The sequence below is a fragment of the Bufo bufo genome, chromosome 5 (assembly GCF_905171765.1).
Source record: "Bufo bufo chromosome 5, aBufBuf1.1, whole genome shotgun sequence".
NCBI lineage: Eukaryota > Metazoa > Chordata > Amphibia > Anura > Bufonidae > Bufo > Bufo bufo.
In genome coordinates, this window is record NC_053393.1 from 115,483,681 (window position 1) to 115,499,786 (window position 16,106).

Here is a 16,106-nt window from a genome sequence, read left to right on the forward strand (position 1 = left end):
TGAGAAGAAAAGGAGGTAAAATTCATTTGGGTGGTAAGTTGCATGACCGAGCAATAAACGGTGAAAGTAGTGTAGGTCAGAAGTGTAAAAAGTGGCCTGGTCTTTCAGGGTGTTTAAGGACTGGGGGCTGAAGTGGTTAAAGATGTAAAGTGTAACAATTTGGTGCAAGAATGTAAAGGCCTGTTAGATAAACTAAGCTCCTTCTAGACATTTACTAGTGTGTTTACAAACATGGTGAAGTCCAGAGAATGGTCCAGGAAGACAAGAGAAGAGGTGATTTCTCTTCACAGGAAGGGCAATGGCTATAAGAAGATTGCAAAGATGTTAAACATACCAAGAGACACCATAGGAAGCATCATTCACAAATTCAAGGCAAAGGGCACTGTTGAAATGCTACCTGGTCGTGGCAGAAAGAAGATGCTGACTTTGACTGCTGTGCGCTACCTGAAGTGCAAAGTGGAGAAAAGTCCCCGTGTGACTGCTGAGGAACTGAAAAAAGATTTGTCAGATGTGGGTACTGAAGTTTCAGCTCAGACAATAAGGCGCACACTGCGTAATGAAGGCCTCCATGCCAGAACTCCCAGGCGCTCCCCCTTACTGTCTCCAAAGAATAAGAAGAGTCGACTGCAGTATGCCAAAAGTCATGTGGACAAACCACAAAAGTTTTGGGAAAGTGTTCTGTGGACTGATGAAACAAAATTAGAACTGTTTGGGCCCATGGATCAACGCTATGTTTGGAGGAGGAAGAACAAGGCCTATGAAGAAAAGAACACCTTGCCTACTGTGAAGCATGGTGGGGGGTCAATCATGCTTTGGGGCTGTTTTGCTTCTACAGGTACAGGGAAGCTTCAGCGTGTGCAAGGTACCATGAATTCTTTTCAGTACCAGGAGATATTGGATGAAAATGTGATGCAGTCCGTCATAAACCTGAGGCTTGGGAGACGTTGGACCTTTCAACAGGACAATGATCCCAAGCATACCTCAAAGTCCACTAGAGCATGGTTGCAGATTAAAGGCTGGAACATTTTGAAGTGGCCATCGCAGTCACCAGACTTAAATCCGATTGAGAACCTCTGGTGGGACTTAAAGAAAGCAGTTGCAGTCGCGCAAGCCTAAGAATGTGACTGAACTGGAGGCTTTTGCCCATGAAGAATGGGCGAAGATACCCGTAGATCGCTGCAAGACACTTGTGTCAAGCTATGCTTCACGTTTAAAAGCTGTTATAACTGGAAAAGGATGTTGTACTAAGTACTAAGATTGAATGTCACTTGGGGGTTGAATAAAACTGATAATGATGTGAGCACAGAAAAGACATTTGTGGTTATTTCATTATAAATGTTATGTTATATTTGTCTGACTTACAAGTGCCTCTTTGATTTAATTGTAAACAAGATGACTGAAATGATCAAAATCAATGTCAAACTGGCCAAAACACTAAATTTCAGTGGGGGTTGAATAATTTTGAAAACAACTGTAGTTGTACCCTATATGTCGCTGTGTAGCCCAGGCCTAAATGGCCAGGATAGGAGTTCTCTCTTATCCTGGCACTTGCAGCAGGGTATTAGCTACAGTTGCAAGAAAAAATATGTGAATCCTTTGGAATGATATGGATTTCTGCACAAATTGGTCATGAAATGTGATCTGATCTTCATCTAAGTCACAACAATAGACAATCACAGTCTGCTTAAACTAATAACACACAAAGAATTAAATGTTACCATGTTTTTATTGAACACACCATGTAAACATTCACAGTTCAGGTGGAAAAAGTATGTAAACCCTTAGATTTAATAACTGGTTGAACCTCCTTTGGCAGCAATAACTTCAACCAAACGTTTCCTGTAGTTGCAGATCAGACGGGCACAACGGTCAGGAGTAATTCTTGACCATTCCTCTTTGCAGAACTGTTTCAGTTCAGTAATATTCTTAAGATGTCTGGCGTGAATCGCTTTCTTGAGGTCATGCCACAGCATCTCAATCGGGTTGAGGTCAGGACTCTGACTGGGCCACTGCTGATGGTGTAGACCCTTTTCCAAATGTCCACCTGTGCTGTATATACACTGCCAGAAATGAAAAAAAGAACACCTGACATTCTCAATCAGGGGCGGACTGGAAACTTAAAGTGGCCATGGAAGAAATACTAAAAGTGGCCCCGTTTTGTAGTCGGGTCCAAATTAAAGCAAGTGTGAAGGAAATGGTCTGAACTGTGGTAACCTGTAGCTTTTAAGGCCCGACAGGTTCTGTTCATTCTGTCTTATGATGTTGCTAAAGAATGCTAACTTTGAGATAAGATGCTGCACACACTTTTTAACTACTAAAATGCTTTTAGCATGGTCAGAAAGTATTGCCTTATACGAATAACTAATCAAATTACTAGTTTCATTATTTCATTATCTTCTTTGTCTTCATTATCTATAGGACTGGTTTGATAATTAATTTTGGAAATTGATAGTGGTAGGTTGTGGTGGCTCACTAGCAAGTAGTTAAGGTATGGTGCTGCAAGCTCATATAGAGGGAATCACCCCACCCTCTCTTAAAAGGCAAATGTAGTAATAGGAAAATGAGCGAGCACTCATAAACCAGATTGACATATGCAGAAAATATTTATTAAATCCCCATAAAATAACCCCTTTGGTGCAGCTTTCGACGATAAGAATAGTTAATCCTTTACTGTAGAGATTTTCTTCTGTATGGCCATACAGTATTATCGGAGGCTTTTCAATGCAAGTACATCACTTGTTTCACCATACGCGTTACGGGTAGATTCACTCTCCCTTCCTCAGTTCTTATCGTCGAAAGCTGCACCAAAGGAAATTGCGGAACAGAGTGGCAACTCCCGCGATCTTTGGAACTCCCGCGAAATTTAAACCAGCTTGCTGTATGGAGCGACTGAATAAGCCGGCAAATATTTAAAGCTCCATTGAAGCAATAGGGAGACAGCAGACGCTAGACGGCAAGCCAAATATCGATTTAAAGTTTTCTTCAATTCAAAGCTCATATTGACCTTAAAAGGATATGCTATAAGAGACTTTTCACATTATCAGGATTCCTGTGGACACTTTATGAACATATTGCGCTCCCAGTGAATACACCTACAACATTTTCAGTGACATTCAGTTTCCCAAATTGGGATAGAGTACTAGAAGATAATACTCCCTCTTTCCCAAATAACAGCATATACTTGAAGTTTTTTGGTGTGATATATATTATTGAATTTATCGACACTATTGAGTGGTATCGAATATTCTATCGAATATTTCAACATAGAATTTTCTACCATTCAATTTATCGAATATTTCTATCGAATATATTTTTATTGAATATAGTATCGATCATATCTACCACAACATATGTGACTGTAATGTTGTATATTATTGCTACATTGTTCTTATAAATTTTATTACTTGTATTTTATGGGGATTTAATAAATATTTTCTGCATATGTCAATCTGGTTGCCAAGTGTATGAGTGCTCGCTCATTTTCCTATTACTAATTTTGGAAATTGCTTGAGACCATAGCTGGGTCCATCACAAATAACTGCTGCCAGCAGCACAAAAAACATCCCCGAAAACTTCCATTTACCGCCCGTGAGGATGGCTCAGACGGCCCCCATGGCATTGGCCCACCGGGAAATTTCCCTGTAAGGTCTATGGCCAATCCGCACCTGTTCTCAATGGGGGAGATATTTGGCAACTGAGCTGACCAGGAGAGCTTTCCACCAGATTTCTGGGACTAGATGGGGGGTTAGATCTCCCATGCACAGCAGCCAAAAAAACACCTTGGCTGAACTACAGGTCTAAGTTGAAAAAGCTTGGAATGACATACCAAGTATTCGCTCCTTTCTCACCCTGATTCAAGTAAAATGCTAGTGCATGCCCTTGTCATCTCCCACTGGACTACTGCAACATCCTCCTCTGTAGCCTCCCATCTAGCACCCTCGCACTCCTCCAATCTATTCTCAACTGTGCTGCCCAGCTAATCCACCTCTCCCCTTGTTTCTCTGCTGCTGCTCCCCCCTGCCATTCCTGTCACTGGCTCCTCATTGCCCAGCAAATTCAGTTCAAAATACTAACAAATACATATAAGGCCGTCCAGAACCTGTCCTCTCTTTACATCTCTGACCTGCTTTCCCGAAGCATCCCCACACGTAATCTTCAATCCTCACAAGACCTCCTCCTTTCTTTTGGCTGTTCCTCGCACAGCTGTCTACAAGATTTCATATGTGCATCTTCCATATTCTGGAACTCACTAGCACAGCACACCAGACTGTCCCATCAAAACCTTCAAAAGCAATGTGAAAACCCACCTCTTTGGCAAAGCTTACCACCTACAACAAGCATTCTGCCACCACACAGCCAGATGAGCTTTTACCCTCACCTACTGTGTCCTCCCCTCTCCCTTGTAGAGGGTAAGCTCTCGTGGGCAGGGTCCTTCCCCCCCTTGTGCCAGTCTGTTAATAAGCGCATGCTCATTGGACTTGTGTTGTTTTATATTATGTACATACAGTGCATTTGGAAAGTCTTTAGACTCACTTTTTTTTTTACATTTTGTTATGCTGCGGCCGAAATTTTCTTCTGTATGGCCATACAGTATTATCGGAGGCTTTTCAATGCAGGTACATCACTTGTTTCACCATACGCGTTACGGGTAGATTCACTCTCCCTTCCTCAGTGGTCTGATTTGAACACAATCGAACATCTCTGAAGAGACCTGAAATGGCTGTCCACTAAAGATCCCCATCCACCCTGACAGAGCTTGAGAAGATCTGCAGAGAAGAATTGCAGGCTGTAATCACTGCCAAAGGTGCTTCAACTAAGGCCTCTTTCACACTTGCGTTGTCCGGATCCGGCGTGTACTCCACTTGCCGGAATTACACCCCGGATCCGGAAAAACGCAAGTGTACTGAAAGCATTTGAAGACGGATCCGTCTTCAAAATGCGTTCAGTGTTACTATGGCACCCAGGACGCTATTAAAGTCCTGGTTGCCATAGTAGGAGCGGGGGAGCGGTATACTTACAGTCCGTGCGGCTCCCCGGGGCGCTCCAGAATGACGTCAGAGCGCCCCATGCACATGGATGACGTGCCATGCGATCACATGATCCATGCGCTTGGGGCGCCCTGACGTCACTCTGGAGCGCCCCGGGAGCCGCACGGACGGTAAGTATGCTGCTCCCCCGCTCCCCGCTACACTTTACCATGACTGCCAGGACTTTAGTGTCCTTGCAGCCATGGTAACCATTCAGAAAAAGCTAAACGTCGGATCCGGCAATGCGCTGAAACGACGTTTAGCTTAAGGCCGGATCCGGATCAATGCCTTTCAATGGGCATTAATTCCGGATCCGGCCTTGCGGCAAGTCTTCAGGATTTTTGGCCGGAGCAAAAAGCGCAGCATGCTGCGGTATTTTCTCCGGCCAAAAAACGTTCTGTTCCGGAACTGAAGACATCCTGATGCATCCTGAACGGATTTAACTCCATTCAGAATGCATTCGGATAAAACTGATCAGGATTCTTCCGGCATAGAGCCCCGACGACGGAACTCTATGCCGGAAGAAAAGAACGCAGGTGTGAAAGAGCCCTAAGTCCAGATGAACGGGTCTGAACACTTATGTCAATTCAAAATTTTAGTTTTCCCTTTTCAGTAAATTAGTAAAGATTTCAAAATATTCTGTTTTTTACTTATCAGGTATTGAGTGCAGAATAGTGGGTGAAAAAGTGGCTTTAAATGTACTGTATACCCCTTCTTAGATGTACAGCGCCATGGAATTACTGGCGCTGCTTTCAAAGAACTAGTACCGCAGGGGATATCCATTAGCTGTATGATCATTACCGGGCCAGAGTGGCAGACTGTATCGTAGCACTGGGAGATGCCACTTAGTATGAAAACAATCTTCCTCAACATAAACCATGTTTCAGAACCCTCAATTAACAGTACCCCACACTGGTTGTGTGACCATTGACCAAGCACCACTAGCAGTTCATACCTACTCATGGGGACACCATGATTGGTATGAATCCCAGGGGTCAAACACCATACATCTATTGTAAATCCCATAGATAGGACATAATAGCCTTTTGTCAGAACAAAACCTTAAAGGGCTTGACTCACATCTCCACTTGTTGCTGTGGTTCCTAAATACTTCCACTTTGTAATACCACTCACAACTGATCGTATCATATCTAGGAGGGAAGAACTTCACAAACAGCCTTTGATCCTTTTGCCCAAGTAGTTTCTCAAGAGTTGAATTAGTGTTATCGCGATAGTAGGGCTCAAATGATAACTGATCTGTCCTTTAGAACAAAATAACTCGATTGAATATTCCTTCTTTGTGTGGCTTTTCATGCTGTATTGACGTGCTGCGCAGAACGGAAGTTGTTAGACAGCTGATAGTTGCATTGTATATCCTGTGACATAGAATTGGATCTCAGTGAGATTGTATTCCCTAATAGGAAGAATCTAGATTATGAAGTTTTGAGTTCCCCTAATCGGTAGAATCTAGATAATATAGTTTTGAGCCCTAATTGGATGAATTTTTTGTTGTTTTAGTTTTGTTTTTTGTTTCCCAATTAGGAAGTATCTAGGTTAAAAAAAAACTTGTGGGTTCCCGGTTAGGAAGAATCCAGGGTAAAAAAAAACTTGTGGGTTCCCGGTTAGGAAGAATCTAGGTTAAAATGTTTGTGGTTTTCCCGATTAGGAAGAATATTAGAAAAATATTAATAAAGAAAATGGGTAATTCTAATGTCACGGGATATAATAAAAATGGTGAGATGTTAACAGCGGCTCAGCTAATGCAAGAAAGAGTGGATATTTAAGTAAAGTTGAAAGCATTTTGTGATACTGTGTATTTTGAGATATCCGGTATTATCCAGAAATACGTAGTATTGTGTAAGAGTTCCCCCTAGAGGCTGCATATCGAAACTGCATAAGAAGGGAAAGTTTTAGTTTAAGTTAAAATCGTTCATGTGTGCAATTGGTATGCCAGAAACCGGTAGATTAAATGAAAGTTTGTGGATAAGTGTACTAAACGAAAAGGAATGTTGATTAAAGGGTAATAGGCTGGTGCAAGCTGAGGTATGGTGGAAATTGTCTATGGAAGTGACTGATAGAAAGTTGAAGGAAGTTGAAAAAATGGTCAGCATTTATATTACAAGATGGAGGATTTTGAATCCTATAGAGAACAAAGAAGAAACCATGTGGCATCCCATCCCCCTTTCTGAAAATCTGCTGTCCACAGTAACTTTTCCTGTTTCCCCTTTTCTTTCCAACAGGAACACCTCCCACCGTGCTTTCTGCTCCTTCCTTTCCATCCCCCCTATTGTGCTTTAGTAAAGCCCCCCCCCCACCTCCATATGGGGGATTGGGTGATGGGGGCGGGTAATGCATTTGCAAGGGCCAATTCAAGTTGTAGGCCCCAGTACTGGATTATATCTAGTGAGGTCTACAAATAATCCTTTCCCAATTGTATGTTCCACTAGTTAAGAAAGTGCCCATGGCGATTGACCCATGATGCCAACTGGAAGTTTCCAATCCTATCAATCTAGGGACTCTTAGTCCTTATTCAGACTTATTTGGGTTGCAGTCAAAGAAAAGTGTACAGGGTGGGCCATTTATATGGATACACCTTAATAAAATGGGAATGGTTGGTGATATTAACTTCCTGTTTGTGGCACATTAGTATATGTGAGGGGGGAAACTTTTCAAGATGGGTGGTGACCATGGCGGCCATTTTGAAGTCGGACATTTTGAATCCAACTTTTGTTTTTTTAATAGGAAGAGTGGGAGAAGAGGGTTGCATTGACAATCCAACACAATGGGCAGCACATTGAACACATTTTATAAGTGGTCAGAAACTTGTAACTAACTCATGAAAGAATAAAGTTACGTTAAAACCAAGCACACCATTGTTTTTCTTGTGAAATTCCCAATACGTTTGATGTGTCACATGACCCTCTTCCTATTGAAAAAACAAAAGTTGGATTCAAAATGGCCATCATGGTCACCACCCATCTTGAAAAGTTTCCCCCTCACATATACTAATGTGCCACAAACAGGAAGTTAATATCACCAACCATTCCCATTTTATTAAGGTGTATCCATATAAATGGCCCACCCTGTAGATATATTTGCATCATTGTATGATGTATGACATCTACCACCCACAAGTAGTAACATCCACATCTGCCCTACCTCAACCAATTCTACCCCATAATACACCTAGGCACTTAACCTCTGAAGTTGCTCCTCCCCTAAGGTCTAAATAATGGCTCTGATGAACCAATATATCGTTCTTGGTCTCCTAGCGAGATGCCACGATAAGTAGAATTCCTAATCCAGAGGACTTACTTATGCTGTTTTGTAGAGAATTAATTAAAATATGGAGAGTTTTCTCATGTTATTGGTGAGATTTGGAAAATTTAGTCCAATGTAGAGATGGGGATTGTTTCTATGAAAATTGTAGCTTCAGCTGTGGGATATTGTGGAGGGAGACGATACTATTTTGTTGTCCGGTGAGCAATACATAGTGAAGCTCACGGAATGGGGGAAGGAAGCATTTAGGTAATTATCCTGTCACATTGTCTGAATATGCATCAGGACAGGGCAGAGAGTGTGGAGAAAGTTTTCACTAGACTCCAGGAAAGTTGGGTGGATTTGGGTTTTTGAGCTTACCTTAGATATGCATGAGAAAATCTTAAGTGCTGCCTTTGTGGATGGTCTTGAGGATCATCTGGAAAGGTCTGCCTCATAGCAAACATGTTCCATGATCTCTCATGGCTAAGTGTAGTATCACATGTGTAGGAGTAGATAGTAATGCAATTCCTACTCCTCTCACAAATTGTTCACCGCCTTAAGGGTGTACAAATTTAGATCTGACTACTCTGCTGCCTCTGGAGGGGGGAGGGAGTAGTAGTGCCTTCCCACCTTAAAAAAAATAAAATATAAATTCACATGACGGTCTCCAATTAATAACCAAATTTTTGAGTTACTTGTAGATAATTTCAGGTTCTTGGAAGATGGATCATCTCAGACAGGAGATGCTGTTCCTACTTAATCTTATGTTGTCAAGTAAGAACCACTCCCTCCAGCAGTGTTAGTGCAGGAGATTTAGGTTTGTAAGATGGGTGAGGGTAAGACTGCTAACATCAATATTAATCTAGGTATGCCTTCGGTCTCACTTATTATTATGGTTTAATCTGGTGAAGCAGAGATTTTGGTTAATCAATGTGCAAGCCATCAATAATGAATGCTGAGTGTATGAAAGATGTTTGATGCTGCCTGAGAAGGTAGAGGCTTAACTATTACCCGAAGTCTGTGTGATACAGGATGGCTTAGGGCCAGTGGACTTCCAAAGTTTGTCTTTCAGATACAGGCTACAAAGGCTGAAAGGAAACAGCAAAGGATAAAGGTAGAAGTGATGATTGAGAATGGACTCTGGAGGGTTGGTAAGAAACTTCCTTCAGAGGGCACTCTACCTAAAGAGGATGCATTTAGAACATGGGCAAATCAAGAGAGAAGGTGTGATTGGGTTCTGTGGTGTATGGCTCCTGGGTTCAACAATGCTGCCACTAGGTTAGTTGAAGGTGACTGCTGTAATAATGATGGGAGAAATATGGGAGTTCCGGGAAGGCATATGCCAAGGTCATCTTCCCCATTTCAGAGACTGCAGATTGACTACATTCAGAACCGAGGTGGAACAATGTGAATATGTCTGCGTCTGTATTGATCTCTTTCCAAGATATTCTGAGATTTGGCCTGTAGCAAAGGCTATAGCTAAAATATACTGACTGAGGTGAGAGTACCTACCCCTGGGGCTTTTCTTCTTCCGGTACACACCTAACCGGAAGATAGGCCTAAGTCCTTATGAAGTACTCTTTGGGAATGCCCCTAGATTAGGTCTCTATTTCCCCAACAGCTCCAGATGCAGCATAATAGTTTTTCAAATTATGTTGTCTGTTGCACAAATTGATTGGCTAATGTGTATTTCCAAGTTTTAGTTGTTTTCTAGAATCCAGACTGTATAGAAGCAATTCATTCTTTACAATCAGGAGATTGGGTAGTGGTGAAATGTGAGATGTGCGGAAAGTTCTAGAGCTACGGTTTGAAAATCTTCATCAAGTCCTGTTAACTGCCGCCACTGCTGTCGAATTGCAAGGAGAGCCCGATTGGATCTACGTGTCATATTGCAATCAAGTGCCAGGACTATAAAGAGCTATAATGTTTTTGCATGTCGTATTGTTTGTTCAATACGACATGCAAGAAGGAAGTCAAATTAAATTCCAACGGTGTTAGGGTACTTTCACACTTGCGTTAAACTTTTCCGGTATTTAGTTCCATCCTAGGGGCTCAATAACAGAAAAAAAACTGATCAGTTTTAGCCTAGTGCATTCATAATGGAGAGCAATCCGTTCAGTATGCATCAGGATGTCTTCACTGTCACTTTACGGTCTTTGGATGGAGACAATACCGCAGCATGCTGCAGTATTTTCTCAGTCCAAAATTCCAGCATTATTTTCCATTGAGATCCGGCCCCAAGTGTTCTGGAAAAACGTATCCAAGAACTGCATACATTTTTATAACAGTACACACACACACACACACACACACACACACACACAAGATAGTGTCGTTTACGTGGATTTTTTTTGTGCAGTTTTTGATGAGTTTCTACACCAAAAGCCACATGTTACTTGCAGTGCAGGTTTGCACCAGATGAAAAAAGGTGAAATCTGGACTAGAAATCCAAAGAAACAATTAACATGCTGCAGATTTCCAAGTCTGCATCACGGGTACAATTTCTGTACTGTGTACATGAGATTTTGTAAATGTCATCTACTTAATTGGTATTACACTGCGGATTTTCCGCACAAAAATCCACACTTAAAACGCACTGTGTGTGTACCCCGAGAGGCCTAGGGTGAGTGTTGTGACCTCTTTATTGATTAGATTGCATCCCATGCCTTACAGCAGGTGGGCAGGGTATTCCAGACTATCCCAAGGACCGGCCATTTATATGGTAGACCCAGAACACCCCTTTAAGGGGACGTTAACACATGGAAGACAGGCTACTCGCTATTCCAGTGTACGAAGGTAGCCTAAGGGCAACTTATCCCACCACATTCCTATACAGTGAGAGATTGCAGCATAGGGTCCTTAATATGTGAACAGGGCCTTACAAAGTTAACAGAACCACATATACTACTGATTTTTGAAAAAAATTACAATTTATCAGCAGTTATAAAGTGAATAAAAGTTATCCCAATCACAATTCAATTTTTCTATTTTATTGTTTTTAATCAAATAAGAAAAAAAGTTGGCTTATAAAAAACAGAAGTGAAAATACATTTATCACAGCATTTACATCTTTTAAACATTTTAGTTGGCATATCAAAAGAGTAGGATGCTGGAACTGTACAATGGATGGAGGATATTAGCAACACTAGCAAGTGGTGTTACAATGAATCCGGTTTTGCACTGCTTTTCGCTGCATCAGTTGCAATTAAAAATGAGTATTTGAAATATACATTTGGCTTTGACTCCATGGCCAATATTGTGTCTGACAGGGGAGCGGTCTCTATTTCTTTCACCAGTGCAAAACAGGGAAAGCCAATTTTTTTTTCTTTTCTACTTTGAGATTCAGCCCACTTTTTCTGCTTTGTTCTGATTTTGACAGTTCTAGCATTAAAGTAATGCTAAAAAGTAATGGAAAATTAAAACGGGGAAAAAAAACAAAACAAAAACACCCTGTACAGTCTGGAGACCATAGCATTATATTGTTTGGAAACACATTGCATCATCTGCTGTAACAGTAAGATTTCTAGTGCTGTGGGGCTCTGTACAGCACAAGGCAACTTCTCTTTGGGAGCAGAGTACATCAATTGCAAATTATCTTCTTTTAATGGGATTTTTCTTTACGACTGCGAGGAGAATCTGCTCCATTAGAGGTTACTGTTCCGTTGACTCCATTCTCTGAAGAAATAGAATAGGAAGGGAGGAAACACATGGTCAGTATTTGAAGACAAGGCATTTTTTCAGCATTTATGAATTTACACCAAGGTAAATTATTAAATGGAGTTCTCTAACCTCCAAACGCTCTCATATACAAACCTCACACTTAGTACCGTGACTATGTGCAATTCCATCTCCATTTCATAACACTTATGATTTAAAGGGGTTTTCACACCATAAGAACGTATCCCCTAGCCACAGGGGATAAATATCTGATCGATTAGGGGGTGCAAAGAATTGAGTTGTCGGAATGAATGGAACCAGTCATGCATACGTACTGCCCATTTCCGGCAGTCCCATAGAGTTCAATAGAGCTGCAGCGCGCATGCGTGACCTCCGTTACATTCACTCCGCGGAATCTGGCACCTCATTCCTGTGATAGCGAAATGCCCTTTTAAGGGGCTGACCCATGAACAACATTTATCATGTATACACAGGATAGGTTGGTGTGATTGCTGGGCGTTCATCAACAGTTACCCCCAGTGATCAAGAGGAGGTCCCCTTAGTCCCCAGTGTAAATGGAGCAGTGGTACAGATGCATGACCTGTATGTCCATTCATTCCTATGGGACTGAGACAAGCATTGTACTCAGCAGTCCCGCTAAAGTGAGTAAAGCAATGTTCACACATGTGTACCACTGCTTTCACACAAGGTACTTAATGTTAATTACTGGGGGTACCTGTGGTCAGATCTGCTCCCCACCGAGTCCTTTACGCTGCCTCCAGTGGCTCTATGTTAAGGTCTCTACAATGTGGACATCTGGTGCAGCATGGGCACGGTCACAGAGAAACCTTTTAAGTGCTTGAATAGAAAACACCTTAAAAAGGGGTTGTCCAGATTTGTTTCTTTATTTTTATTTTTTTTAATATCTTCACTTGTTTTCTGGTCCTGTCCTGTAATCGTCCAGATGGATGTGGTCAAATAAGCTGCTGGAGCCAATGATTGGCTTCAGTGGTAACATGTCTCCAAGTGGCATGTCACTGCTGCTTGGGAGTACGTTCCTGTTGAAGCCAATCATTGACCCCATCCATCCGGAAGTTTACAAGACAGGGACCAGAAGACCAGTGAAAAGAGACCGAATGGAGCACCAGAGAGCAGCTGAGTATCATAAAACGAAAGAGAAAACAAAACGTCCGGAACTGTCCTTTTAAAAGAGAAAAAACACACTAGCGATCGGTGCCACAATAATATGGTGGTGCTCAATGCAGCAGTATTAATCTAATAGGAGTCCAGAACAAAAGAGATCCAAAGCATGGCACTCACCATAAAAATCTTCTGTTATTTAAAGGGGTTGTCTCACTTCAGCAAAAGGCATTTATCATGTAGAGAAAGTTCATACAAGACACATACTAATGTATTGTGATTGTCCATATTGCTTCCTTTGCTGGCTGGATTCACTTTTCCATCACATTATACACTGGTCGTTTCTATGGTTACAACCACCTTGCATTCCTTCAGTGGTGGTCGTGCTTGCACACTATTTGAAAAAGCACCGGCCTCTGGTGGCCGGGACCATGGGGGCTCACACAGGCTAGTGCTTTTTCCTGTAGTGTGCAAGCTCTGACACCGCTGCTGGATTGCAGGGTGGTTGTAACTACGCATAAGCGAATCGACTTCAGACGAAACATCCGTAGTCGATTCGCATAATATTTTGCTTGAATACTTTACTGAGTGAGCGCTCCGTACAGCATTAGAATGTATTCGCTCCTATGAGCTGCAAAGAAATGCGCAGGTGCATGCTGCCATGGCTGAAAAAAAAGACAATGCAACAGCACTCTGCAAACCAGATAAAGTACAACAATGCCATAGTCACAAAATATATTATAGTGCTAATGCTACGCTTATTTATAAAGTGAGATGCTTGGCAAATGCGTTTTGTACAGAACCATTTGAGCCCGTCTGCCGAACATCAAGGTGATCTCTGTAAGTCAGGAACCTAACAGTAAATACTACCCGTTATGCGCCATAATGGCCGACAAAGTTCAGGAAGTGTTGGTTCCACACGCATGCTGGGTCCTCTCTGCTTTTTACCATGTTTGGTGCCATAATGGCCTCCATTACAAGGGATGCAGGTACCAACATGCATGCCGAGCCCACTCTATACCTTTCCTTGTGCCAGACGGCTTCCAATGAATGTAGTGAGAGGAAGCCACAGCTTTATGCCTCTTTCACACGACAGTATGTCTTTTTCAGTGTTTTGCGGTCCGTTTTAAACGGATCCGTTGTTCCGTTTTTTTGTTTCCGTTGTGTTTCCGTTTCGTTTTTCCGTTCCGTTTTTCCGTACGGCATATACAGTGTACAGTAATTTCATAGAAAAAATTGGGCTGGGCATAACATTTTCAATAGATGGTTCCGCAAAAAACGGAACGGATACGGAAGACATACGGATGCATTTCCGTATGCATTCCGTTTTTTTGCGGACCCATAGACTTTAATGGAGCAACGGAACGTGATTTGCGGCCAAATATAGGACATGTTCTATCTTTAAACGGAACGGAAAAACGGAAATACGGAAACGGAATGCATACGGAACACATTCCGTTTTTTTTTGCGGAACCATTGAAATGAATGGTTCCGTATACGGACCGCAAAAAACGGCCCGCAAAACGGAAAAAAAAAAACGGCCGTGTGAAAGAGGCCTTATACTGAGACTAATTAAAATCAGCCTATGGGGCAGACAGGCTGATCAGGAGTGCACGACTCTCTAGAGTGGCAGTTATTACTTTGCGAAATCTCGCGAGACCGCATAATAACTTCATAAATCAATTTTTACTGTAAAAAAAAACCATTTCACAAACTCTGGTTCGGTTCAAAGGTACCACTTGGAACCGAACCAGAGTTCGGGAAATGTTTTTTTACAGTAGAAAGTGATTTATGAAGTTATTATGCGGTCTCGCAAGACTTCACAAAGTAATAACTTTGGCTCATAGGAGCAGATACACTAATACTGTACGGAGCGTACAGTATTCAAACGAAGTATTATGCGAATCGACTAGGGATGTTTCATCCGAAGTCGATTCGCTCATCCCTAGTCGTAACCACGGAAACGAGCAGTGTATAATGTGATTGAAAAATTAAGGCTACTTTCACACTACCGCTCAGAGCGGGTCCGTCTGATATCTGCTCAGACGGATCCGCTCATATAATGCAGACTTAGGATCCGTTCAGAACGGATCCGTCTGCATTATATTGTACAAAAAATTCTAAGTGTGAAAGTAGTTCAGACGGATCCGTCCAGACTTTACATTGAAAGTCAATGGGGGACGGATTCGTTTCAAGATTGAGCCATATTGTGTCATCTTCAAACGGATCCGTCCCCATTGACTTACATTGTAAGTCTGGACGGATCCGCTTGCCTCCGCACGGCCAGGCGGACACCCGAATGCTGCAAGCAGCGTTCAGGGGTCCGCTTGCTGAGCGGAGCGGAGGCTGAGCGCTGGCAGGCGGATGCATTCTGAACGGATACGCGTCCACTCAGAATGCATTAGGGCAGTACGGATGCGTTCAGGGCCGCTTGTGAGACCCTTCAAACGGAGCTCACAAGCGGACACCCGAACGCTAGTGTGAAAGTAGCCTTAGTCTGCAAAGGAGGCAATATGGATAATCACAATACATTAGTAAGTGGCTTGTATTAACTTTAACTACATGATAAAATGTTTGTTGAAGTGAGACAACCCCTCTAATCCAGCGTGCACATACAGCAAGCAGGGTAATGCAGGAGAGAAGTCGGCCTATGGCCATTTCACGTTAGGCCGTAGGCAGTCTTTCCTGCATTACCCTCCCCTCCTTGCTGTATGTGTACGCTGGATTAAATAAAGGTTAATACCATGCTTTAGATCTCAGCAGCAGAGTATGTTTTTTCCCCCTCACAGAATACAGCAGGTTTGGGTTGAATTTTAAAGGTAGAAAGACCTGGACAACCCCAATTACAGAGAACTGCCATCCCAGCAATAATAAATCGGCACCAGTCTACTCTACACTAAACTGAAAAGCCCATAATAAATGTTCCCTACATTATGTCGTCAATGTCGCTTTCTAGTCCAGAGACCTCTCTCCCAGGGGTACAAAAGGCAATTGATGTGTTCCAAAATGTATCATATTATA

The 16,106-nt window shown here is 42.3% G+C and overlaps 1 protein-coding gene across 1 annotated transcript in view; it reads right to left on the reverse strand.

The window, feature by feature from the left end:
- Positions 1 to 11,256: 11,256 nt before the first annotated feature.
- TRAM1 (translocation associated membrane protein 1) overlaps positions 11,257 to 16,106 on the reverse strand; it is a 37,925-nt gene continuing 33,075 nt past the window's right edge. The window contains exon 11 of the mRNA XM_040432808.1: positions 11,257 to 11,963. Coding sequence (XP_040288742.1) covers positions 11,890 to 11,963 — 74 coding nt within the window. The 3' untranslated portion in view covers positions 11,257 to 11,889. The remainder of the gene's footprint in view (positions 11,964 to 16,106) is intronic.